The following is a 26,874-nucleotide window of genomic DNA, read 5'->3' as shown; positions in this document are numbered from 1 at the left end:
AGATAAGCAATTAATTTCCCTACTGAGATAAGTGCGAGTAGCTGCCTGAGGAGAGAGGATCTAGGGTATGGGCTGAGCAGTCCTGGGTGAGGAACCCTAGGATCAGCCAAGCCTGAACTTTGTTGTTGCTGATTTCAAAAAAGCCAAACCCTAGGAAAGGGGTGAATTAGGGCTCTGCATAGTGTGTGTGTGGGTTTTGTGCACAGGTTGGTGTCTACACACAGCTCCTAGACATACCTGTACAACCCTATCAGAGTCACAATAATATGCATCCATTTATCACCTCATGCTTATTACCAATCACTCCCTTTTGGGCTGCTGCTTTTTGTATCTTGAGAAATCTCACATTAGAAGAAAAATGACAATTATGCTAAGTTTTATCTCTGCCTTTTAAGCCCCTATCTGTCCGGTTCAAGTGACTGCGTCTCTATGGTGGGAGCTCACACCAATAGATATGCTTTGCTGCAGTATCACCTTCTGCGTGAATTTCATTAATCCCATGAGAAATCTCGATATTAAAAGGCACTGACTAAATTGCTTGACACCGCTGCAGTGCAAGAATGCTGGCAAAGGGCCTGTTCCATGCTGGATGGTAGCAAGATTATCAACCATGTTTTAAATTAAAAATGCAAAGGACAGAGTCGCCCTTAACAGAGAAAACCAGACTCTTATAACAGAATGCTTCCTTTCTGGCTACTTTCATGGCTCCCACCACCATCAATCCAGGCATCCCAAAGCATTTTACAACCTACAATAGGGTAGTGGCCTCACAGAGGAAGGATGTCCCAATGGTTACAGAGCTAGCTGGAACTCAGGGGTCCTGGGTACCATTCTCTCCTCTGCCACAGGCTTCCGAGGTGACCTGGGACTTAGGTGCATGAGCAGATGAGGAGCTTTTGAAAATTCCACCTGGCACCTCTCTGCATCTCTAAGCTGCTTTGTCAACCTGGCCCTTTGTTCATCTGCAAAATGGGTGGGGATACTGCTTCCCTACCTCACTGGAGAAATACATTAAAAACTGTGAGATGCAGGGATGCTCTGGGAATAGGGGCCAAGTACATCCCGCTGCTGGTATATTGGTACAGAGGAAGCAGTGGCTGCAGTACAGTAGGGCCGACAGCGGGATGTCCTGTTCTGCTGGAAACACTGGAGAATACTTGTGGTTAAGATCCCATGGCCTTTTTCTTAGGAGTTGTTAATGCTGGTGTCCTGGACTAGTCCCAGTGCAGATCATTGCATTCTCCCTGCAGAGCGGCGATGCTCAAGCTGTGGTTTGCAGGCCACTGACTGTCTCTGGAGAGCCAGCTGGTCACATGGTACTGGCTCCTCCTCCTCGTTTCCAGCTGTTACGTTGCTTAATGGATTTTTAGCTGCCTTTGACACAATTTCCAGGCTAGCAAAGACTGTAATTACCGGGGGATGTTAGGAGACTCTGCATGGGAAGGGAGCTGGGCTGCGTGATGGTGAATGGGCAGCAACCATGCAACAATTTCTCCAGTAAGATGAAAGGAGAAAGTCTGAAAGCCCCTGGTAGATAACATTTTCTTTACTTGCTCATCTAACCTGTGGTGAAGCCTAGCTTTGGCTATAGGCTATGTCTCCACTTCAAGAGAGATGAGTTTTTACATGGCAATAGCTCCCTCTGTGTGAAATCCTAGTAGGAACGAGACATTGTCATTTTTACTTGGGTGGTGCTAGGCGATCCAAACCCCCGGCGGGGTACAGGGTTGGCTTCCCCATGTCAGGTCAAGGTAGAAGCCACCTATGCCTTGTCTGCACTATGATTTTCCCCTGAGATTGCTACCCTGATATAAAAACCACACCCTTTCTGCCGTGAAGACAAAGCCAGGACCAGCTGCTCCCTATAGATGGTGGAAGTCATGTAATTCCATACTAACGTCGTAGGGTTGTTGTGATTTATTAGGCTTCATTGGGTAATGTTTGTCCAGGGCATTGAGACCCCAGCTAAAAGCTGCTACAGCATAGCATGGAATACCCTCTCCTCCCAGACTGCTGGCCTGGATCCTTCTTAACTTTCAAAACTCAGATGAGCAGACATGGAGGAAGAATTACAGGCCAAAGGAAGCAATTGAGCCCTGGCTGCATGTTTCATTTGCCTTCTCCACTTTACGAATCCAACTCTCTAGTGGCTCTTCATTTTATTTTAGCAGCTGGTGAATGAATACCTGATCCAAGAGCATTTGCAGTAAATGTAATTACGCCTCTGTTTGCAACAAACATGGCCCCGCTACATTTTATCTAGAAAAAAAAGAGAGAGAAAGAGAAGAAATGAAATGAGGCTATTCTCATAAGATTTCCAATTAAACCCTGTGCTGACTGGGTCAAGAAAACTATAGGCTAGATCCTCAGCTGGTGTAAATCAACATAGGCCACTGACTTCAGTCAAATGTGACCTCAACAGAGCTACTCTCATTTACAGCTGCTGAGGATCTGGCCTTGTAGGGTATGTCTACACGGCAGCTGGGAGCAAGTCTACCAACCCAGGAGACAGACTCATGCTAGAGGGTGCTAGTGAACACACTAAAAATAGCAGTGTAGACATTGTGGCTAGGGCGGTAGCTTGGGCTAGCCAGACGAGCTCAGACCCATGGGCTTGGGTAGGCTTGAGAGCTACACGGCTATTATTAATGCGCTAGCTCAAGCCGGACTCGTATGAGTCTGCCTACGTAGGCTGGGAGGCTCCCTGCCAACTGCGGTGATGCCATACCCACGGGATAGTTAATTATTTGCATTACAATAATATTTAGTGGCCCAAACTGAAATCAGGGCACCATGGTGCTCAGAGATGTACATACACAGGGTAAAAATGCCCCTGTCTCAAGAGCTTACAGTTAAGAGCACAGTTCAGAATTCCACCTTTAAATAGACAAGTGGGAGAAAGGAAGGATTCGATTTGGTTTATAGGTGGAGCACTGAAGCCCAGAGAGACTAAGGCTCAGATTTTTAAAGGCATTTATCCATTGCTCAGCTCTGCATTGCAACACCTGACTTAGGATCCTAAGTGTCCTTATCAGAAGTAACCTAAGCACTTAGGAGCATAAGTGTTATTGAAAGTCAGTGGGACTTCGGTGCCTCAATGCATAAATATCCATAAAAAATCTGGGCCTAAGTGACTTGCCCAGGTCTCACAGGGAGTCTGTGGCAAAGGCGGCAACTGAACCCAGATCCTTTGTATCCCGGGATTTAACCCCAGCCCCATCCATCCCCTCTTCTTATGGAGTCCATACATGAATCCAATAGAGAACTTCCAAAAGTTTTCAGACTTGGAGAAAGTTCGTGCAATCATTATGGCCAATAGTTTGTAAAACAAATGCCTGGATTCCAGCTCCTAAATCCATAATTATTCACTGAGTACTCTGAAGAATCTGGCATTTTACTCAGGTACCTAGATATGGACTTTGGAGCCTGACTTCAGAGCTCCATTTTTAAACTCTTGCCTTGGGTTCAATTTTTATTTAATTTGAACTTTCAGGCCTTCTTGTCAACAAGGGCTAGTGATGCAGAGGGAGCGTAGTCTTGAAGCAAGCAGCCGGGGGTCAGAGTTCCTCACTTCTATCCTCTGCCATTGACTGGGTGAGACCTGGGACAATTCCCCTGATCCAGGTGTTCCTTAGGTGGCCTATCTACCTGTACAGTGCTCTGAAAGGGCTGTTGTGATGGTTCCTAACATGAAGTGCTCAGAGGTCCTTGGATGAATAGTGCTATCAGTAATACAGAGCTGTTGCTGTCACTGTAGCTGGGAGCTGCCTCTTCTGAAGCCGGTCTCACAGGGTTGACACTTGTAGCTGGAAACGAGGAGGAGGAGCCAGTACCATGGGACTAGCTGGCTCTCCAGAGACAGCCAGTGGCCTGCAGACCACAGCTTGAGCATCGCCGCTCTGCAGGGGGAATGTAGGAAGGCAGAATGTAGTGACCTGCACTGCGATTAATCCAGGACACCAGCATTAACAACTTTCCTCTGAAGAGAAAGGCCAGGGGATCTTAACAACCACAACCATCTGCCGGTATTTCCAGCAGAACAGTACATCATGCTGTCAGTCCTACCGAACTGCAGCCATCGCTTCCTCTGTATCAACACACCAGCCGTGGAACGTACCTGGCCGCCATTTCCATGGTATCGGAGCATCTCACGGTTTTTAATGTATTTCTCCTGTGAGGGAGGGGAGTATCTGAAAGGGTGTCCAGGATGTACCTTTCCCTTTGCTTACAGCCTCGTAAAGTGGCTTAGGTTTACATCTGAGCCCCTTTTTATTGGGTCATTTATAGAGATCAGGAACAGCAGAAGTCCGAGTAGCAGCTCCCAGGGACTTTCACTAAATATCTGTTCCTAAGCGGGACACATCTCCTCACGCAGACACTAGCTCAGGTTTTGTATACACCCATAGTTAGTTCTGCCTTTACTGCAGGTTAGAAACGTTAAGTACTTATATGAGCCCCATCCAGGGCTGGATTAACGCGAACAGCTGATTCGCGGGAAGCAGGGGGCGGGGTGGGGGGAAGCAGAACGGGGCGGTGCATTCAGGGGCAGAGGCGGAGTGGAGGTGAGCTGGGGCCGGTCGCGGGGTGGGGAGCTGCCGTTTTTTTTCCCATGGGTGCTCCAGCCCCGGAGCACCCATGGAGTCAGCGCCTAAGGCGCCACTTTTGATGTGATCAGTGGGGGGAGAAGCCACTCCCCCTGCTCCGCCCCTAGCTTCGCTCCCCCATCCCTAGGAGCCAGAGGGACCTGCCAGATGCTTCCTGGGAGCTGCCCCAGGTAAGCACCACTGGGACTCTCCCCACATCCCCCGACAGGTCCCTCTGGCTCTTAGGGGCGGGGGGAGTGGGCACCCACTATGGTGGCCCACGAGACCCTCCTGCCCGGTTCCGGGGGCAGTCGGGGGGGGGGGGGGGAGGAATGGCGCCAGGGTCCCGGGGTTGGGGTATGACCCCCCTCGTGGGGTGAGGAGGGAACTGGTTGTTAAGATTTTGGCAGCTCATCACTGGAGACAGAGATAGACACCTGTTATTGCCTGCCTGAAGGAAACCTTTCAGAGGTACGTCACCTCCTGGTGACCTGCCTTAATTGCAAGACCTTAAGAACATAATATTTAGTATAGATACATAACTCCTTAAATATTATCTTTACTCACATCACAGTGCTCACAATGATTGTGATGATCAGTGGGCTATGGGCCCTCAATAGCGACCTCACGTGCCAGCCTTGGTGAGCTGTTATGCATATGTATGACCCAGGGAATCCTGTAAAACTCTCTTCCCGTTAGCAACAAAGGGATCCCTGAGTCACACCGACCTCATCTCCTCCTAACTTTTGTCTGAACTTTCCCTCAAATTATGATGTATGATCATTAAAAACAGATAACCAACAAGATGTGCAAAGTATATCTAGATTCTACTATACCCCTTATCCTTCCTCTTCAACTTCCATTGAGGGTGCTTAGCACCTCACCAGATAAGACCCTGGGGCCTGATTCTACCATCTCCACTCTGAGTACTATCTTACCCTGTGAGTCAACCCATTGATTTCAATGGGATAAGGTACTACTTACAAGAACAAAGAACAGGAGGACTTGTGGCAGCTTAGAGACTAACAAATTTATTTGAGCATAAGCTTTCGTGGGCTACAGCCCACTTCATTGGATGCATAGAATGGAACATATAGTAAAGTATAGTATTAGTTACAGTGAGTAAGAGTCTCAGGATCTGTTCCAGAGGGCCTGATCCTGCAAACACACATAGTAACTTTACTCATCTCAAAGCTGTCCCATTGAGTTCAATGGGTCTGCACATGGGAATAAAGTCAGTCACATACAGGAGTAAGCTTTTAGATCATGTTTTTACTTGCCTGTAAAGTGCCATGTACACCTATGGTGCTAGTTAAAGACAGTAACAACTTTTGGTCTCTGCTGATGTTTGCTGAATTTGGACCAGTGTCCCACCACAGTAAAAGGTTCTATCCGCCAATTGTAACTTCTTGAGCAAGACATTCCAGCTTTTATGCATTATTATTATTCAGGCATGCTAGCATCTCGCTATTGAAGCAGGGTTCAATTTGTCACATAGAGCAGGGATTTCTCAACCTCTTTGCTCTGTATCACAACTATGATGTCACAATTCAAAGAAATTGCACCTCATTTCCCCCCTCTGTGGTCCAGGCTTCCAGCTCCCCAGCTACCACCTCTCTTGGTCAGAGACCTACGTCTCTCTCCCTCCTGACTGGGTCATTTCCAGGCTGCATAGTTCATGGCCTTCACTGTGAATTCCCCAGCAAGTCAGACTGCCTGAGCAGGGCTGCTTTGGGTTTCTTCTCAGAGGCTGTAAACAGTGTAATTGCCAGCAGTGATAAGTTAGGTTTCAGAGTAACAGCCGTGTTAGTCTGTATTCGCAAAAAGAAAAGGAGTACTTGTGGCACCTTAGAGACTAACCAATTTATTTGAGCATGAGCTTTCGTCTTCATCATCTGGACCCATGGAAAAGAAGCCCTTGAGGAATTCCACCATGATTTCAACAATTTCCATCCCACCACCAACCTCAGCCTGGTCCAGTCCACACAAGAGATCCACTTCCTGGACACTACAGTGCTAATAAACAATGGTCACATAAACACCACCCTATACCGGAAACCTACTGACCGCTATTCCTACCTGCATGCCTCCAGCTTTCACCCTGACCACACCACACGATCCATCGTCTACAGCCAAGCTCTGCGATACAACCGCATTTGCTCCAACCCCTTCAGACAGAGACAAACACCTACAGGATCTCTGTCAAGCTTTCTTACAACTACAATACCCACCTGCAGAAGTAAAGAAACAGATTGATAGAGCCAGAAGAGTTCCCAGAAGTTACCTACTACAGGACAGGCCTAACAAAGAAAATAACAGAACGCCACTAGCCGTCACCTTCAGCCCCCAACTAAAACCCCTCCAACGCATTATTAAGGATCTACAACCTATCCTAAAGGATGACCCAGCACTCTCACAAATCTTGGGAGACAGGCCAGTCCTTGCCTACAGACAGCCCCGCAACCTGAAGCAAATACTCACCAACAACCACATACCACACAACAGAACCACTAACCCAGGAACTTATCCTTGCAACAAAGCCCGTTGCCAACTGTGTCCACATATCTATTCAGGGGACACCATCACAGGGCCTAATAACATCAGCCACACTATCAGAGGCTCGTTCACCTGCACATCCACCAATGTGATATGTGCCAGCAATGCCCCTCTGCCATGTACATTGGTCAAACTGGACAGTCTCTATGTAAAAGAATAAATGGACACAAATCAGACATCAAGAATTATAACATTCAAAAACCAGTCGGAGAACACTTCAATCTCTCTGGTCACGCGATTACAGACATGAAAGTTGCGATATTACAACAAAAAAACTTCAAATCCAGACTCCAGCGAGAAACTGCTGAATTGGAATTCATTTGCAAATTGGACACTATTACGTTTGGCTTAAATAGAGACTGGGAGTGGCTAAGTCATTATGCAAGGTAGCCTATTTCCCCTTGTTTTTTCCTACCCCCCTCCCCCGATGTTCTGGTTTAACTTGGATTTAAACTTGGAGAGTGGTCAGTTTGGATGAGCTATTACCAGCAGGAGAGTGAGTTTGTGTGTGTATGGGGGTGGGGGGGATGTGAGAAAACCTGGATTTGTGCAGGAAATAGCCCAACTTGTTTATCATGCACATTGTGTAAAGAGTTGTCACTTTGGATGGGCTATCACCAGCAGGAGAGTGAATTTGTGTGGGGGGGTGGAGGGTGAGAAAACCTGGATTTGTGCTGGAAATGGCCCACCTGATGATCACTTTAGATAAGCTATTACCAGCAGGACAGTGGGGTGGGAAGAGGTATTGTTTCATATTCTCTGTGTATATATAAAGTCTGCTGCAGTTTCCACGGTATGCATCCGATGAAGTGAGCTGTAGCTCACGAAAGCTCATGCTCAGATAAATTGGTTAGTCTCTAAGGTGCCACAAGTCCTCCTTTTCTTTTTAGTGATAAGTTAGTAACTCTCTAACTTTTTACATCCATGTGTGGAATGAATTTTGTTATGTGCACCAATATGGAGTTGATATGTGGCGGGGGTGGGCCTGAGGGGTTCAGAGTGTGGGAGGGGGCTCAGGGTTGCAGCAGAGGGTTGGGGTCGGGGAGGGGTCGGGGGGGTGAGGGCTCTGGCTGGGGGTGTGGGCTCTGGGGTGGGGCTGGGGATGAGGGGTTCGGGGTGCAGGCTGCCCTGGGGCTGTGGCAAAGAGAGAGGACTCCCCCCTGCCCTCTCTTGCCACATCAGCCCGGGGCTGGGGGCTGGGGAGAGGTGCCTCTCCTCGCTGCAGCCCTGCTCGCTTCCTACCTCTCTCCTCTCCATTCCAGGCCCCTGTGCTTGTGTGCCTGCATGGTTCTTGATAGCCTGGTGCGTGGCCACCCAGCCGCCCATCTTAGAGGGATCTTAGATTACCACACAGATCTTTTTAAGCAAGCACATTTATGCTTAAGGTGAAAGCATTACAGAAAAAACATTAAAAATAAAAGAACCTACATTCATGCTAATAAGCTTACCAGAGATCACCCTGGCTCCAGCAAGGACTCTGGTAGGTAGCCAGTCCTTCAAGTCCTACCCTTGGGTTTTTCTGCAGTTACAAGTTCATAACCTTTGCTCGTAACGAGCACCCACACATAGATCAAGTCCTTCCAAACTTTCCAAGGAAGGATGGGGCCCTCCCTTGTGGAGAATGACCTGTCTGCTTACTGGATCAGAAAGCAGGCCCTGCATCAGTTTAAATTCAGGCTATTTATACAAAACTCCTTTCTTTGCCGGATGGTCTCTGGAGAATCCAGTTTGAACCAGTCTATGTGAGCCTCTTGGGAGCCGTTAAAACCTGAATGTATTTGGCTAATCTCCCCCCTCTGTTCTTAGTTCCTGGAAGGCTGTGGTCACCCTGCCCATGGAATTACAGACAGTCCCTGGTCCACTGTGATGCAGGCACTTAATGCAGTGACATCTCCCAAAGATACTGCCAGAAATTGCCACCTGTGTCACAGGCATATCCTCCTCACATTTATAGCACATTATCTGAGAACAAAGACTACATTCTCTGGGGATTTGAAAAGAAATGTGTTAATAAGTTTATGCTTTACAATGACTATGAGAAGGGGACGACAACAGGGTGGCCTGGCCCCTCTAAGGCGTCAGAGGCCTTGGGGTCAGCCTACCCTTTCCATGACACTGCCCCTTTAAGGAAGAGGTGTTAAAGGGAGCAGCAGGTAAGCTCTCTAAGTGTAAGTGTGTGTGTGGGTGGGTCGGTGGGTGGGTGGGGAGGGAGGGGGAGGCAGGTGGTATCTCATGACCAGGATAAAAACCCAGCTCTTGGCTGAGCCTGGTTTTGGGCCTCAAGGGCTAAAGGAAGCTTTAGCTACTTTTTCAAACTGGACGCTGGAAGGAGAATATTACTTTAAGTGAGCTGGACAACAAACAAAGTATTTGGGAGAAACAAGAGGGAGCTGAGGGTGGTGTGTCTGCAGCAGTGCCTTGCTGTGTCACTGGGGGGTGATCTGGGTCGGCACTCTGCCAAGGGGGCACTTAGTTTCCAATGTCTGACCTTTCATTTGGTGCCCTCTCGATAACACATCCCTGGGTTGTTATCTTTCCGATTTTTCATCTAAATGAAACTCAGAGCCCACAAACAGTTAAGTTACAACCTCAACCTCTCCCCTAAATTTATAACACCCCATGCTCTCAACTTGGGCAGATATGGCGACACCTAATACCGGCTCATGTGGCTAAGGCTGTAATTGGGATTTTGCAATTGCACTGTATTGTGGGAGGTGTGAATGTGTATTGTGTTTCCTTGTATGTGGTGGGCAAGAGACATTTTTTTGTGATAAGCCAGAGTCTGTTACTGCCAGTATGAACTTGCTGTGTGGATCTCAAAAAAGATATATTGGAATTGGAAAAGATTCAGAAAAAGGCAACAAAAATTATTAGGGGTATGGAACGGCTTCCATATGAGGAGAGAGAAAAAAGATTTGGACTTTTCAGTTTGGAAAAGAGATGACTAAGGGGGATATGATATAAAACCATGACTGGTGTGGAGAAAGTAAATTAGGAAGTGTTATTTACTCCTTCTCATAACACAAGAACTATAGGGGTGACCAAATGAAATTAACAGTCAGCAGGTTTAAAACAAACAAAAGTTAGTATTTCTTCACATAACACACAGTCAACCTGTGGAACTCTTTGCCAGAGGATGTTGTGAAGGCCAAGACTATAACAAGATTCAAAAAAGAACTAGATAAGTTCATGGAGGACAGGTCCATCAATGGCTATTAGCCAGGATGGGCAGGGATGGTGTCCCTAGCCTCTATTTGCCAGAAGCTGGGAATGGACAACAGGGAATGGATCACTTGTTCTGTTCATTCCTTCTGAAGCACCTGGCATTGGCCACTGTTGGAAGACAGGATAGTGGGCTAGATGAATCTCTAGGTCTGACCTAGTATGGCCATTCCTATGTTCTTATGTTCAAATGTATAGTTAAGAGCCAGTATTGTTAAGCCTATGCATTCAAAAATCATGAGCCAGACCCCCCAAAAATCCTGAAAATGGCTTTAAAAATCATGATTTTAAAGTAATACATTGTTCTTTTGTTTTGGTTTTTATTTGCTTTCTGGGTTTTGAGCCTTTAGGATTTTTGGTTTCACTCTCTTCTCTACAACAAAAAGATAGATTTATGAATGGGATTATATGACTAGGTACTTGTGATATCAGGAGACTGAAGTTGATGAACCTGGAAGTCCCGTCCAGTCCTCTGCTCCCAGGAGGGCTTTTTAAAGTGAAAGCTGAGATTCTTGTGTAATCATGTGGCTCCAAGAGCTGAGTTAGTAGCACTGAAGAGGTCTGGTCTATAATTTGGTATTTCCTTGCTTATTGGGGTTTGTCTTTTGGCATGTTGCACTTAGTCAACCTCAATTTTTTTTAAGGTTTTGTCTGTGGAATTTATATGAAGTGTTTTAAAAAAATCAATAAAACTCATCTCACTTTCAAAAGTGAGAGCTGCAAAAGTCAATATTGTATTATGCTCTGCACTGTTCGTTCTTGGTTTTTAATTACATCCATTATCTTTTTAACAGTCTGAAAATTGCTTGTAAAAAGCCAAAACAAACAACTATGTTCTAATAAAGTTTCTCATATTCTGAAGAAATTGTATTGACTCTGAAATGCCCCATCCCATCTAGTAAATATTGATTTCAGGGAAAAAAAACATGGTCAGCTGAGGTTCTGGTCTGTTATGTCTGCATACATCCAGAGTAACCACTATAGAAGTCAGTGAAGGAACACTGATGTTGGTGCATCTTAAATTAGATGGGATGAAGGAAGTATTTGAAAAAAAGTAATTTGGTCAAATAGATGAGCTGAGAAGATGACTTTAGGAGCTGTATTTTCACGGATAGACAAGTAGTTCTGTGTGTGTGGCCAGAAAGGAAGGCTCTGTAGTCAAGGGGGGATAGAATGCGTACAGCTGGTAGAAAATGGACTTTTTAGTGGAAACTTTCAGTTTTGAGCTGGAAACTGAAATGCTGCTATTATGCCTCGTGGAAATTGTAGTCCAGATGCCTCATGCTCCTGTTCTCCTCCATAGGCCAGACTCTCTGGTTGGACTACATCTCCCGTGATGCACCACACTCTCCCCCATTGGGGAAGTTAGGTTGTATTATAGCAGTTGCATGGCTGTGTTGCATCATGGGAGATGAAGTATGGCAGGGGAATCCAGTCTATAGAGGAGAACGGAGTCATGAGTTGTGTGTGAGCTACAACTCCTTTCAGGCACTGCAGCAGCATTTCAGAATTAAAATATTTCATTTTTGGCTAAAACCTGATTTTTGGGTGTTTGTTTTTCAACAACAACAAAAAGGCATTTTCCATGGAAAGGCGGAATTCTGCCCCCCAAAAATAGTGAAACCCAATTTTCCAGCAAGACTGTTTTGATGGAAAACTTTCGACCAGCCCTAATAGGAAGGGCCGGAATGAACAATTTGGCTGCGGGGGGCTGTCAGAAGGTAGAGCACAGGGAGTTGTTTGAAAGGGCATGTTCAGATAGTTTCTGAGCTGGGATCATTCTCTTGGCATTTGCTCTGTTGTATCTGCCGCAGAACGTGCCAATGTTCTGCTTTATCCCCCTATTGGCAGACTCCTTCCTGTGTCACAAGTGGCGGGGCTGGCCTATAGGGGACTAGAGGACTGGAAGGACTTCAAGAATCAGTTGCAAAAGCTTTTCGAATCCCCTCACACAAACAAAAAGCACTGAAAGCCCCACACTTAGGCCATGTCTACACGCACAGCGCTGCAGCTCTCCTGTCAGCATAATAAAACCACCTCCACGAACGGCAGAAGCTCTCCTGCCAGCATAGTGCTATGCACACGAATGCTGATGTCAGTGTAACTTATGTTGCTCAGGGGGGTGGAATATTCAACCCCCTGAGTGACATATGTTTTGCTGACAGTGGTAGTGTAGACACTGCGAATAAAAGGTAGGCACTAAGGCTGAGAATTTTTAAAGCAGTTAATGTAGTTAGGCACTGAACTCCCATTGCTTTTCAATGGGGAATGTGCTCCTGACTCACTTTTGAAGATTCCTCCCTAAATAACTCTCACCTTGATTAACTTGAAAGGAGTTCATTGCAATTCAGGTCGTTCTAAATAGTCAGCTAGCTCCGACTTAAAGGCTGCATGGTCAGTAAAGCTTCCACGATTCACATCTTCCAGGAGTAAGGTTGCCAACTTTCTATTTGCAGAAAACGGAACTCCCTTGCCCCACCTGGTGGCCCTGCCCCGCCCCTTCTTTGAGGCCCCACCCCCACTCATGCCATCCCCCCTCCCTCCCTCGCTCTACCCCCACCCTCGCTCACTCGCTCATTTTCACCGGACTGGGGCAGGGGATTGGGGTACGGGAGGGGGTGAGGGCTCCGGCTGGAGCTGTGGGCTCTGAGGTGGGGCCGGAGATGAGGGGTTTGGGGTGCAGGAGGAGGCTCTGGGCTGGGGCTGAGGGGTTTGGAGCATGGGAGGGGACTCTGGGCTGGGGCAGGGGCTTGGGGTGTGGGAGGGGGTACAGTCTCTGGGCCGGGGGTGTGGGCTCTGGGGGTGTGGCTGGGGATGAGGGGTTTGAGGTGCAGGAGGGGGCTCGGGGTTGGGGGTTGGGGTATGGGCTATGGGAGGGGGCTCGGGTGATCCCTGACTGAGGAAATAGACCCTTGGGGGCTATTACTAGGTAGCCTAATTTAGAGCAGCCCTGAAGCAGTTTGAGGGCAGCATCATTGTGTGCAAGGAGGTGGAACCAGCCCCTGGCAGTCAGGGATTGGGGGAATGTAAAGGTGATAAACAGCAGCCTTTGCACCTTCACCTCACATCTTTGGTCAGAGCCATTGTGCTTTACCAAGCTACCTAGTTAATCCTCCTAACCCTTCAGCCAGGCAGGGAAGTGCGAGCTCCATTTTACAGATGGCACGACCGGCACTGAGGGTACATCTACAGGGCAATTAAACACCCGCGACTGGCCCAGGTGAGTGGGCTCAGGCTGCCGGGCTCTGAAATTGCTGTGTAGAGGTTCTGGCTCGGGCTGGAGCCTGAGCTGTGGGACCCCACAGTGGGGGAGAGGTCCCTGAGCCCAGGCTCTATCCCGAGGCCTAACACCTACACTGCAATGTTTAGCCCCATGAGCCTGAGTCAGCTGACCTGGGCCATGTTCGGCTGTGCAACAGGTATCTTATTTCAGTATAGATGTACCCTGAGATGCTAGGGAAATCACTTTAGATAAGCTATTACCAGCAGGACAGTGGGGTGGGAGGAGGTATTGTTTCATATTCTCTGTGTATATATAAAGCCTGCTGCAGTTTCCACGATATGCATCTGAGGAAGTGAGCTGTAGCTCACGAAAGCTCATGCTCTAATAAATTGGTTAGTCTCTAAGGTGCCACAAGTCCTCCTTTTCTTTTTGCGAATACAGACTAACACGGCTGTTACTCTGAAACTAGGGCTAGACTGTGTCTCTAGGCACAGCCCTGAGGCCCAATTCCCTCTCTCCTTGGGTTGGAGGGGGTATTCTTTGCTCCTGGCATATACCAGCAGCAAATAACACCCCCATGCACCAGTTCAGCTGTGCTGACTAATTGTGGTGATGGTGGGGGGCGGGGTGGAGCCAAAGCTCCACACTTTGCTACTCACTCCTTCTCTAAGGTGAATGGGGGACATGCTGCCCCTGCTTCTTCCTGTATGCCTGAATCCAAGGTCTCTGGACCAGCGCAGGGTATATGTCCATGCCTTGCACCCAGTGCCTGCATTGCCATGCCATACTGGGGCTGCTCCAATGGAGCGGTGCAGTTATATATTGTAATCACATTTCCTTCTGGCTCTTTTTTTTTTTTGGTCACACTAGGAGAGCATTAAAGGTCCCCCGGCCCTTCCACCAAAGGGCAAACTTTGTGCCTCAGCCAACACCTCCTTTCTCAGTTACACGCATTCCCGTGTGCCGTGGTTTGAGGGCAGCATCATTGTGTGCTACCAGAACCTGGCTCATGACTCTGAAGCCCTAGAGCTGGGAGACCCTGAAACAAGACAAGGCAATCTATAAAGGCCAAGCCTGCTCTGGTCAGTGCTGCTCTCAACCCCTTATCAAACCCCTGCTCGTAGTAGAAGGAAGCCAAGTCGCACAGCATGTGTACCTTCACTGTGAGGATAACAGAGGCAGGTGCATTGGAAACTCACTTGAGAGAGCTGCAGTAGGATAGCTTGAGGCATGAATTTAGACCGATTCAGTGAAAGCGGGGCTAGAAGCTGTGTAGACAATCTTATTTCACTTTACAAGTGGCTTATTGGTTTAGCTTAAACATGTTCCTGTCTGACTTCAACTAAACTGAACTGAGCCTGGCTTGACACAAAGTGAGTCCATGCATCTTTTATCACTGCTTTAAAATAGCACCTTACCCTGGTGCACCTTTCTTGTGTATACAAGATCTTAGAGTTGGTTTTACGGTAGCCATGGATACCGATCTGAATGCAGGTGGGACTGAGTTAGGTAGCAAAGGCTGGATTTTGGGCCCCGCTAGACTGGCCCAACTGGTCAGCTGGGGATTTCCCTCATGTGGGGGAATTCCTGGGCAGGGAAGCCTAGAGCTGCCTAAGGGGAATTCGGCAGTGGTCAGGCCACATCTGGAGTATTGCGTCCAGTTTTGGGCCCCCCCCACTACAGAAAGTATGTGAACAAATTGGAGAGAGTCCAGCAGAGGGCAATGAAAATGATTAGGGGCTAGGGCACATGACTTATGAGGAGAGGCTGAGGGAACTGGGCTTGTTTAGTCCGCAGAAGAGAAGAGTGAGGGGGGATTTGATAGCAGCCTTCAACTACCTGATGGGGGGTTCCAAAGAGGTTGGAGTTCGGCTGTTCTCAGTGGTGGCAGATGACAGAACAAAGAGCAGTGGTCTCAAGTTGCAGTGGGGGAGGTCAAGGTTGGATATTAGGAAAAACTTTTTCACTAGGAGTGTGGTGAAGCACTGGAATGGGTTACCTAGGGAGGTGGTGGAATCTCCATCCTTAGAAGTTTTTAAGGTCAGGCTTGACAAAGCCCTGGCTGGGATGATTTAATTGGGGATTGGTCCTGCTTTGAGCAGGGGGTTGGACTAGATGACCTCCTGAGGTCCCTTCAAACCCTGATATTCTATGATTCTATGACAGCGTAGAATGGGCCTTGGAGCTGCAGCGGTTCCTTTGCAGCTCACCTCCCTCAGCTATGGTGAATTCTCAGTGGGTGCAGTGGCCTGGGAAGTCTAGCATCTAGACTTCTCTAGTGCGTAGTGCGATCTAGAGGCTGGGGTCTCTGTACATCACAGAGCCTTGACACCGACAAGAAAGACAGCACAAAACTACTGCCCCAAGGAAAGGCAACATTAAAAAAAGAGTGATAAAAGGAGCAGGAAGGCAGGTGTACATTTTCTCTGGGTCCCTGGTGTCCTGCCCCCACTCACCCCGCAGGAAGTTGCTTAGTAACAGACAGCCCCGTTGTATCACCAATGCCATTTGATTTTCCAGTGTAACTTTTTATAAAAGTGTTCTCCAAGCAAATAACTTGCAACTCACTGCCTTACTGCTATTGTACAAAAACAGGTGGGGCTGATGTTCCGCTGACATCGATGCCAGCCTGTTTAGCTGGTTCTTGATGGAGGAAAGTGATGGCAGAATCTTATTGCTAAGAGATAGGAGAACTGAGGTGGCCCAGTGGTTAGGGCATGAGCCTAGGAGTTGGTATACCAGGGGTCAGTTTTGTGCTCTGCCACAGACTTCCCGTGGGACCTTGGGCAAGTCGTTTAGCCTCTCTGTGCCTCCACTTCCCATCTGTAATGTGGGAATAATAGCACTGCCCAGCCTCCCAGGGAAGTGGTGAGGATTGATAATTACAGGTTACGAGGTGCTGAGATACCATTGTAAAGGGGGCTAGAGAAGTACAAATAATATCGACAGAAATGAGGTTCTGACATCCCCACACTCGTAGAATCATAGAATATCAGGGTTGGAAGGGACCTCAGGAGGTCGTCTAGTCCAACCCCCTGCTCGAAGCAGGAGTTTTGTCACCTCCTGTTATGAGAATCAATAGCTGTCCCAGCAGTAAAAAAGTAATTACACTGGGCCCTCAGTACTCTGACCAACAAATATAAAGGAGAAACAAAGCAGATGAAGAGACAGCCGGTTCTAAAAGGGCTTCTAAATTTAACAGCCGGTTCCAGCGAACCAGTGCGAACCAGCTCCAGCTCATCACTGGTTAGGAGAACATAGTGTAGCCTTGGGTCAAGGGACAGGAGGCGTTCAGAAGGGAGGAGTATCATAAAATGTACTTTATCCTGATGGCTCGCCCATCCTTAGGGTTTTCAGTATCAAATGCAGGGCTGGCTGAATTGCATTGCACATAACTCAGGGGATGGATTTAGCCCCTGTGGTGCAAGCTGGCGTGAGTGAGTAGCTGTTAGGGAATCCTTACACAGTGTAGGTATGGTGGGTGAAATCCTGGCCTTGCTGAAGTCAGTGGGAGTCATGTCATTGACTTCAATAGTGCCAGGATTTCACCTCCGACAATCCTCAATCACCACAATGTCCTCTTGCAGCACCCTTGCAAGGGGTTATAGATTAGAGCAGCAATGAGGCTGCTCTGGAATGTATCAGGAGCTGAGCCAGCCCCCAGTAGCCTCAGGAGATACAGCTACTTTCTCCTGCCCTTCTGCCACTTGGATCTTGTAGCAAATGCAGCTGAGCTGGTCCCAAGGATCAGGCTCCTTGAGGAGAAGAAAAATCTATATTCTGTAACCAAATCCCTGAGAGCCAGACCTTGTTTTTTTTCCCATTGCCCTGAACATTGTTGTCACTTGCATCTGTGCAAAGTGGGTATAAAATGCTACCATTACAATTTGATGTCATTTGCCGCTGTGTAACATGCTTATACAATGTACAAGGAAAGGGAGGATCAACCACCACTTAATTGACAGAGTGTCATTAAATTGACACTTAATTTATTGCTTGTTTTGCTCTGTGTTCAGAACAAGCAAGGAGTAATCAAATGGCAAAGGCTGCTCCTCCCAGTCTAAGAAACCCAACCTGTTCTAATTCATGTCCTCATGAAAAGCTAAACAGAGCTGTTAAACAATAAACCGAGCCGTGTGTTTAAACAGGGCTCATCTCGTTCCTGGGTTCACATGAGACTGTTGCATTGGCCAGAGTGTGTCTTCTGAGAATCCAAAGGCTCCTGCATGAATTGTTTAAGGCCAAAGCTTGTGATGCTCATTTGAGGCTGGTATCCTGCAGGCCGCTGAGCACCCTTTGTTCTCTTTGACCTTAGCGAGTGTTGAGAATGTTCAGTGTTACTCAGGATCGCTTGATACCTTGCAGGATTGAACCTCAGTCCCCACCCAGGCACAACTCCCATGGAAGGCCCGTTTTGCCTGAAGGAGGACAGCAGAAAGGGACCTTTTGTGATTACAAAGCATGGGAGGAAAGGTGCGCTATAATTGCCCCGTATTACTGAGCAGAATCTCGAAGCTCTTGGGAGCAGTTCTTTAATCACCAGAAAGAGATGGTATTATTCTGTGTCTTCACAGCTTCGGATAACAGCCCAGAGGATTAACTCTGGATTAAGTGGCCAGTCCCATTCACCCAGCCGTCTCCCCATCCCAATCTAAAGCACCTGGGGAGCTGTAATGTTCTGATTAAATGAAAGGCACTGGTAAGAGCTCCCTGTTTCCAAACAGTCACCAATTTCTGCCACGTTGCTAACCTTACGAGCTGTGATTCAGACCCAGGCACAGGTCAGTGGCACAGGTCCCGCTGTGTGCTAATACACAGAGAAGGTCTGTAACAGGCTTCTATCGGTGGAGCTTTAGCTCAAGTAGCTTGTGCTTTTTACATCTGAAGTTTCCTGGTTCAGTCCCGTGTGTTGGCCCGGAGGGTGGACAGCACACTCCCATACTGTGGTGAGGGAGCCATACAAGTGTCGTGCGAGAGACAGCAGATCAGCGGGCTGACAACTGCAGTATTTTCCTTACAGTGGGAGAACTCCATTCCTTGCTGCTGAATTGCAGGGGCTACTTTGGTTGCTGTTGTGGGACTGAAAGCTCTTTCCTGCAATGCACCCCTCAATGGCTGGGTGAAATTCTTCAGTCCTTAGGGGTGGAGCATGTAGAATGTTGCAGGTTTCCCCCTTGACTTTATCCTGCTCTGTTACTTGCTAAGTACGTTAAGGTGCATTATTTTCTCTGGCCCACAGGAGCTGAAGCTCTACCGCTTGAGAGGGGGAGGAGTGAAAGGAGAGCTCAATGCTTGAACAGAACTCCCGTGGGCTTGGAAGTAGCACGAGCTGAAGCAGGTAGCTGGTCCTTGGATTTAGATTGTAATCTGTTTGGGGCAGGGGCTTTCAGTTCTGTTTGTACAGTGCCTAGCACAGTGGGGTCCTGGTCCATGACTGAAGCTCCTAGGCACTGCTATCAGTAAATAGTAATAAGTCTGAGATGAAACAAGGAGCCTTCAATGTAGTCTAGATTGTAAGGTCTGTAGGACAGTGACTCCTAACGTTTGTTTGTACAGCACTTTGCACAAAGGGGGCCCAATTCTGGGGGCCTCTGGGTGCTGGTGGAATAGAAATAATAAACTAATGTTCCAACTGGCGGTAGAGTTTAGTCAAAAATCTGTCGTAGTCTGCAGAGTTGTGGTGTGCATGGGTCCTTCCTGGGGATGGCCTTGGACTTCACCTCTGAAGTGATCTGTTCTAAGTGCTAAGTGTCTCAAGCGTGAGCGACCCTCCTCTTGGGCAGCAACTCACCCATTTCCCCTCTGTAAACCAAGGGCAGATCCGTGTGATTCCTCCAGCTTCAGACCATGTCTGCCCTGCCCCAGGTACAGCATGCATCGCCGAACCTCCTGGCAGGTGAACAGCAGGCAGGTGCAGCCCTTCGGGAGCAGAGGCTGCTAGTGATATGCCAGCAGCTTGGGCAAACACCTGTCAGGGATGGTCTAGATAATACTTAGTCCTGTCCTGAGTGCAGGGGACTGGACTAGATGACCTCTTGAGGTCCCTTCCAGTCCTATGATTCTATGATTCTAAGCCAGGCACATAAAACCAGCCCATTGCCGGACAGCAGCAAACACGGGTGGCTTGGATACCAGTATGTGATTTCTCTGTCCCTCCATGGGGGCAGTGTTCGGATCACATGCACTGATCCTGGCCTCAGAGGGAGGGATTCTTGCCTCTCTACTCGCTGAAGCCAAGGTCTGAAATAATCCCACACCCTCCATCAGCAAAACGGTCTGTTCCCATTTAAAATGGCAAAATATTAAAAATCTTGGTCCAGTTCCGCTCATTACGCTGGTGTCAGTGGCGGGTTCTCTCCATTGCAATCACACTATGGCGCTGCTGGTGTGAGAGGAGAATCCGTCCAACTTCTGTCCTGGTTGTACAAAGCTTGTGCCCAGAGTCCCCTCCTCTTGCTCTGTGGCTATGTGAGCTCTTCCTGGGGGATCAGCATGTGGCTCTCCAGGGTTTGGTCAAAGCTGCTGGGACCATAGGGTGAAGTTCCATCCTCCTGCTCATATGGCTTCTCATCGCTGCAGTGTGTGAACGCCTCGCTGTCATTAGAATATTTTATACCCCCAATGCCCCGCTGAGGTAGGGAGAAGCGGTGTAGCTCAGCATGGAAATTTGCGTGGGCTCCAACGTACGGTGGACAGGCAATCACCAAAGGTTTGATGTCACAGCAAATCATCTAAATGGCCTATATTTGAATGCCAGGGGCAGGCATGTAGGCGGGATAACGGGGATAGAAGGGATTTGAGTGCAGGAAGCCTGCAGGCTGGGCTGGCCAGAGAAGAGGGTTGATCGCTGCAGGCAGGTATGGGTTAAGCCAAAAGTAGAGGACAGGTCAGCAGCTGTGAGGGACCAGGCTCTCGCTGAAGTTGTCAGGGGCTGGGAGAAGTTTGCAGCTCAGGCTGCTCCACTCCCTGCTGGCCATGGCATTCTGCAGATGGGCCAATAGTCACCTGCTCTTCAGCCAGGACTTCCACATGGTGTGGATCGGGTCACCAGCTTTTGCATTCACACAAGTTCAGATATAGGTGGACTGGGCTCACCTGTGGCTGTGCCCCAGGTCAGGAAGTGCTATCCCCATTTTATAGACAGAGAAACACAGAGGCATAGAGTACATTGTGGGGTGTCCAAGGTCACCTGGTTCGAGTCCCAGCTCTGTGGCAGAGCTGGGACTTGAACCAAGGCCTTCTGAGCCCCAGTCCAGTGCCCTAGGCACTGGCTTATCCTATGGCAAACCGCAGCATAAAGCTCTGTTTCCTTGTTGACTAATAAGTAACATGCAGCTGTTAGTGCTGTACTGGGATGTAAAAGTAGGGACAGGGCTACCTTCTTCTGGCTAGGACTGTAGCATCCTATCCTGAGGGCAGGGTTTACTCAGGCCTAGCTTGGGGGTATGTGTAATTATTTCTCTGCCCCTCCCAGAAGTCAGGATTTCTAGGAAGAGGGGTTCCTCTCTCTGAGCCGGCTGAACAGAGCCATAGGTTAGACCAATGGTCCCAAAAGTCTGGGGCGTGCCCCCCTAGGGGGTGTGGAGGAATGTATTTTGGGGGGGGGGTGCATGCAGCAGGGCCTGGGCCAGCCCCCACGAGGTCTGGACCAGCCCCCACGCAGCTCAGGTCTGGCCCCCGCCACAGCTCTGCTCCCAGACCAACTCCAACTCTAGCTCCAGCTCCTCCCCCATCCCCAGTTCTGCACCCAGCTTTGCCTTCAGCCTCCGCTCCTCTGCTGAGCCATCTGTGCAGTAATGGGCTTGCTGCTCTGGTGGCCTGTCTGGGTCTCTCTCTACCATGCCTACCAGTGTCCAGGGGTGCTTGCATTCTTCTTAATCCCATGCAATATTGAGGTGAACCTGCTTTTACCCAGGTGTGCTCTCTAATTAGCTTATTTCCATTTGGATAAGAGAGAAACAGAGAGACACAACATAACACTCAGTGGGGATGTCAAAACAGTTCATAGCCCCTTCTACGCAGCATGGCCCCGAATGTTGATGAAGGCAACTGGGCTACCTGCCAGCGGAAGCAATCTGTCCCCAGGCTTTCCTGTTAATAGAGATCCCAATCAATCATGTCAGACTTGTATCTGGGCTGCCTGAGCATGAGCATAGTGCATTAAAAAAAATGAAAGGGTTAGACATTTCTATAAGTAAGACTGGCCCATACTAGTAACTAGGATAAACATTAGGGTTAGCCACAGATAGGATGCTTCCTGGCATCAGCTGACCATCAACAGGGATTAGGAAGAAATGTAATCTCAATATGAAGGCCCATATATTGTCCTTCTGTGTAACTTGTGTGGTGCTGTGCACTAGGCAGACAAAGTTTCCCAGTCCCCTGAATCCAACATTTAGTTCTACAGACTGTTGCTTCCCTTGGATTAGTTTTGATCCTTTATGCTGTCTTCACTGCTAACAGTTATGCTTTTTTACATTGCAGTAACCTTCTCTCAGAGGAGATTAGGGACAGGTTACTTCTACCCTGGGGGGAGGGATAGCTCAGTGGTTTGAGCATTGGCCTGCTAAACCCAGGGTTGTGAGTTCAATCCTTGAGGGGGCCATTTGGGATCTGGGGCAAAAATTGGGGATCGGTCCTGCTTTGAGCAGGGGGTTGGACTAGATGACCTCCTGAGGTCCCTTCCAACCCTGATATTCTATGATTCTACCCATGGGTGTGCACATGGGGGGAGGAGGAAGGAAAGCAGGGGCAAGGTCCCCCCCCCATAATCGGCAGAGGCACAGAACTCCTCTGGCTCTGGGGCCACGGTGAGGGCACAGAACATGCCCCTCCAAAAGTGATAACATTTAAATTCCCGTGCACGTCCCTGCTTCTACCTCAGTGTGGCCTTGCGGGCAGACCACCAATGGGGGTTTGGAAGATTTGGGATCTGTTCCCAGCTCTGCTGTTGGCCTGCCAGGTGACCTTGGGCAAGTGGCTTCATTTTTTGAGTGACAAAATGCAACATGGATGAGTGAAGAATAAGACATATGGGCGGGGTGGAGTAGGAAATAATCTTAACTATACGTATACAATGGTGGGGTCTCATTTAGCTGTTACCACCCAAGAAAGATCTTGGAGTTGCTGTGGTTAGTTTGCTCAGCTCAGCGTGCAGCAGTGGTCAAATAAAATAACAATGTTGGGAACTATTAGGAAAGGGATGGAAAATAAGACTCAAAATATCAAATGCTGCTATATAAATCCATTGTGCACCCACACCTTGAATACCATGTGCAGTTCTGGTTGCCCCATCTCAAAAACGATAGAGTGGAACTGGAAAAGGTTCAGAGAAGGGCAACAAAACCAGGAAAGGGTGTGGAATGGCTTTCATATGAGGAGAGACTAAAAGCGTTAGGTGTGATCAGCTTAGAAACAAGATGACTGAGGAGGGAGAGATCTATAAAATCATGACTGGTGTGGAAAAAGTGAATAGAAGAGTGGTTATACTTTCCCACACTACAAAAACCAGGAGTCACCCAATGACACTAACAGGCAGCAGGTTTAATACAAACAAGAGGAAGTACTCTTTCACACAGAGCACAGTTAACTCGTGGAACTCATTGCCATGGGATGTTGTGATGGCCAAAAGTATAACTGAGTTCATGGACAATAGGTCCCGCAATGGCTATTAGCCATGATGGTCAGGGACAAAACCCAATATTTGGGGTTACCCTAAACTTCTGACTGCCAAAAGCAGGGAAGGGAAAATAGGGGTGGATCCCTCCAACTGACCTGCTCTGTACACTCCTTCTGAAGTTCTGGCACAGGCCACTGCTAGAGACAGGATGCGGGGCTAGATGGTTCTCAAAGTTTTAAATTGGCGACCCCTTTCACACAGCAAGCCTCTGATTGTGACACCACCCCCTTATAAATTAAAAACACTTTTTTATATTTAACACTATTGTAAATGCTGGCAGTGAAGTGGGGTTTCGGGGTGGAGGTTGACAGCTCACAACTCCTCACGTAATAACCTCGTGACCCTCTGAGGAGTCATGACCCCCTGTTTGAGATCCCGAGGCTAAATGCACTAAGGGTCTAAGCAAGTATGGTAGTTCTTAAGTTCTGTGCCTCCATTTCCTCATCTGTAAAATGGGGATAACCTCCTTTTGTAAAGTGCTTTGGAATCTACTGATAAGTTCTATAAAAGCAAAAACATGCTGAGGAGCTCTGTGTGGCTCAAAAGCTTGTCTCACCAACAGAAGTTATTCCAATAAAAGATCTTACCTCACCCACCTTGTATCCCTAATAGAAGACAGAGGCATTATTGTTTATTAATTAAGGTCAAATGTACAGTAGAACCTCAGAGTTATGAACACCTTGGGAATGGAGGTTGTTCGTAACTCTGAAATATTTGTAACTCCAAAAGTTTACAGATGAACATTGACTTAATACAGCTTTGCAACTTTACTATGCAGAAGAAAAATGCTACTTTCCCTTAATTTTTTAGTAGTTTAACACAGTACTGTACTGTATTTGTTTCCCCCTGGCTGCTGCCTGATTGCGTACTTCCGGTTCCAAATGAGGTGTGTGGTTGACTGCTCAGTTTGTAATTCTGGTGCTCGTAACTCTGAGATGCTACTGTATGCCTTCTACCTGGGGTTGCCCTTGACTAGCGACACCAAGGTAAATACAGTGTCTTGTCTCTAACTAGGATTTTATATTGAGATAGCTAACTGGAGTTAGCTCTTGATATAAATACATCCCTACAGTTTGCAGGGAAGACACACAGCCTTAGAAAGCATCAGGTAGTAAATATCTGAGATGTTACAAACAAAAATCCCAGTTTGCTTAAATGAATGAGCAAACAGGATTTATTGACATATTACAGGATAGAGAGAGCGTATACATCAAATACTGTAAATTCATGCTTCTCTACATGAACACACCTGAAAGCATCTTTAGACTGTCTCTCAACTTGAAAGTACAGGGTTCTTGACAAATCCATGCTGACTGTTATTTATCACCTTATTATCTTCTAGGTGTTTGCAAATTGATTGCTTAATTATTTGCTCCATTATCTTGCCTGGTACAGAAGTTAAGCTGACGGGTCTGTAATTCCCTGGGTTGTTCTTATTCCCCTTTTTATAGATTGGCACTATATTTGCCCTTTTCCAGTCTTCTGGAAACTCTCCCATCTTCCATGACTTTTCAAAGATAATCGCTAATGGCTCAGATATCTCCTCAGTCCGCTCCTTGAGTATTCTAGGATGCATTTCATCAGGCCCTGGTGATTTAAAAACATCTAACTTGTCTAAGTAATTTTTGATTTGTTTTTTCCCTATTTTAGACTCTGATCCTACCTCATTTTCACTGGCATTCACTATGTTAGATGTGCAGGTGCCACCAACCTTCTTGGTGAAAACCGAAACAAAGAAGTCATTAAGCACCTCTGCCATTTCCACATTTTCTGTTATTGTCTTTCCCCCATCATTGAGTAACGGACCTACTCTGTCCTTGGGTCTTCTTCTTGCTTCTAATGTATTTGTAGAATGTTTTCTTGTTTCCTTTTATGTCCCTAGCTAGTTTGATCTTGTTTTGTGCCTTGGTCTTTCTAATTTTGTCCCTACATACTTTTGTTATTTGTTTATATTCATCCTTTGTAATTTGACCTGTATCTGATTTATATGCTCTCTCTATCTGGTAATATGTCAATATATCCTGTTCATTCACTTGTGTTTGTACAGCACCTAGCACTTTGCGGTCCGTGGTCCATGACTGGGGCTCTTGGTCACTATGGGAATACTGCCACTAATATCTAGTTCCTATAGCTATTTCACAACTGAGTACACCATAGACTTTTTTATGCCCTCCTTTGAAGCCCTTGGCTGTGGCTGAAGCCAGTGGAGTGATGCACAGATGTCAGTGTGAGCCCTTGTGCCCCTAGCTACAAGATCAGGGCCATATGCAGCAATAATCTGTTGACACTGGTGCTTGATATTAACAGATATTAGCATGCTGCTCAGGGAGTAAGCCATGCAGCTTTCATCGGGAAGAGCGAGTGGCTGTGTTGCCTTTAAAATGGAAAGATGAGCTTGTGATTAGGTTCATGGACTGGGGGTCAGGAGCTCTGCATTCAGTTCTCAGCTCTCTGCCAGACTCCCCTGTGTGACTTTGCTCAAGTCACTTTGTGCCTCTGTTCCTCTCTGTGATATAATATTCCCTGACTCCCACCTTGTGTCTCTTTGGAGCGTTAGCTTCTGCTGGTAGCGACTGCCTGTCAATTAAGCACCTGCAGTTGGCCAGTGTCAGCTGACTTGAGCTATGGGGCTGTGTAATTGCACTGGGCTCTGGGATCCTCCCCCCTCACAGGGGACTGGGCTCCAGCCCGAGCCTGAACGTCTACACAGCAGATTTACAGCCCGAGCCAGTTGATGCAGGCCAGCTGTGGGCGGTTAATGGCAGTGTAGACACACCCATATTGTCTGTACAGTGCTTGGCACAATGGGGCCCTGATCTTTGTTGGGGACTCTGAAGATCTATCTATACTGCAGTCCACAGTGTGACTGCATCTCAGGTAGACGTAGCCCGTGTCAGCTTTACCTGCACTAGTGTTAAAAACCATATTGTACAAGCCTGCCTGGAACCCTAGATACCTACTCGCCTTGCTGAAGCCCACCCCACTGCATCTACACTGCTCCTTTTATCCAGGCTAGTGGGGGGAAAGCTAGGATGGGTATGTCTACCCAAGGTGCAAGCACACCTTGGATATCCATGTAGACGTAGGCCTTGTCTACACAACTGCTTAAGTTGAGGTAAGTTATGTTGCTCAGGGTTGTAAAAAACCACCCCAGGAGCGACTTAACGCGGTGTCTACAGCACACGATGTCAGTGGGAAATGGATGCTCTTCCATTGACATAGCTTCTGTCTCTCACTGAGGATTAATTAAGTCGATGGGAGAACGCTCGATCGCAGCGGCACCGATTTGGCGCCATAGTGAAGACAAGCCCATAGTCTGAGAGCTACCAGCACCCTGACCTCTAGGTAACAGTTTGGCAGAACCTTAGTGCAGTTTTCTTTCTGCCATTAGGTGGCACTAGAGGAAACAGAATGAATACAGACTGGAAACTTCACATGGTGATTTCTGAAAGCTTCCTGGAACAAATTTTCCTTTGCTGGGCCTGTGAAACCAAATAACGAAAGAGATTTGGCAGGGATCATGATGCTCTGTGTGTGTGTGCGCGCCTCAGAGGGAGAGAGACCGTCAAAGCGCATAGTATCAGGGGGTAGCCGTGTTAGTCTGTATCCAC

At 47.7% G+C, this 26,874-nt stretch overlaps 1 protein-coding gene across 7 annotated transcripts in view; it reads left to right on the top strand.

Moving 5' to 3' along the window:
- The window catches only part of SEC22C (SEC22 homolog C, vesicle trafficking protein), a 227,785-nt gene that overhangs the window by 72,311 nt on the left and 128,600 nt on the right, over positions 1-26,874 (top strand). The window contains exons 6-7 of one of the 7 annotated variants that reach the window (XM_073334770.2): positions 17,950-18,057; positions 18,824-19,148. The exons of 3 other annotated variants lie outside the window; for them this stretch is intronic. In XM_073334770.2, coding sequence (XP_073190871.2) covers positions 17,950-18,057; positions 18,824-19,047 — 332 coding nt within the window. In that variant the 3' untranslated portion in view covers positions 19,048-19,148. Of the gene's footprint in view, positions 1-17,949; positions 18,212-18,823; positions 19,149-26,874 lie in introns of those variants that run through there. 3 more of the 7 variants (XM_073334773.2, XM_078851863.1, XM_073334779.2) reach the window with 3 other exon arrangements.

The sequence above is a fragment of the Lepidochelys kempii genome, chromosome 2, assembly GCF_965140285.1.
Source record: "Lepidochelys kempii isolate rLepKem1 chromosome 2, rLepKem1.hap1, whole genome shotgun sequence".
Taxonomy (NCBI): Eukaryota; Metazoa; Chordata; order Testudines; family Cheloniidae; genus Lepidochelys; species Lepidochelys kempii.
The sequence above is the reverse complement of the archived record's forward strand: the minus strand, read 5'-3'. Positions and strand labels throughout refer to the sequence as shown.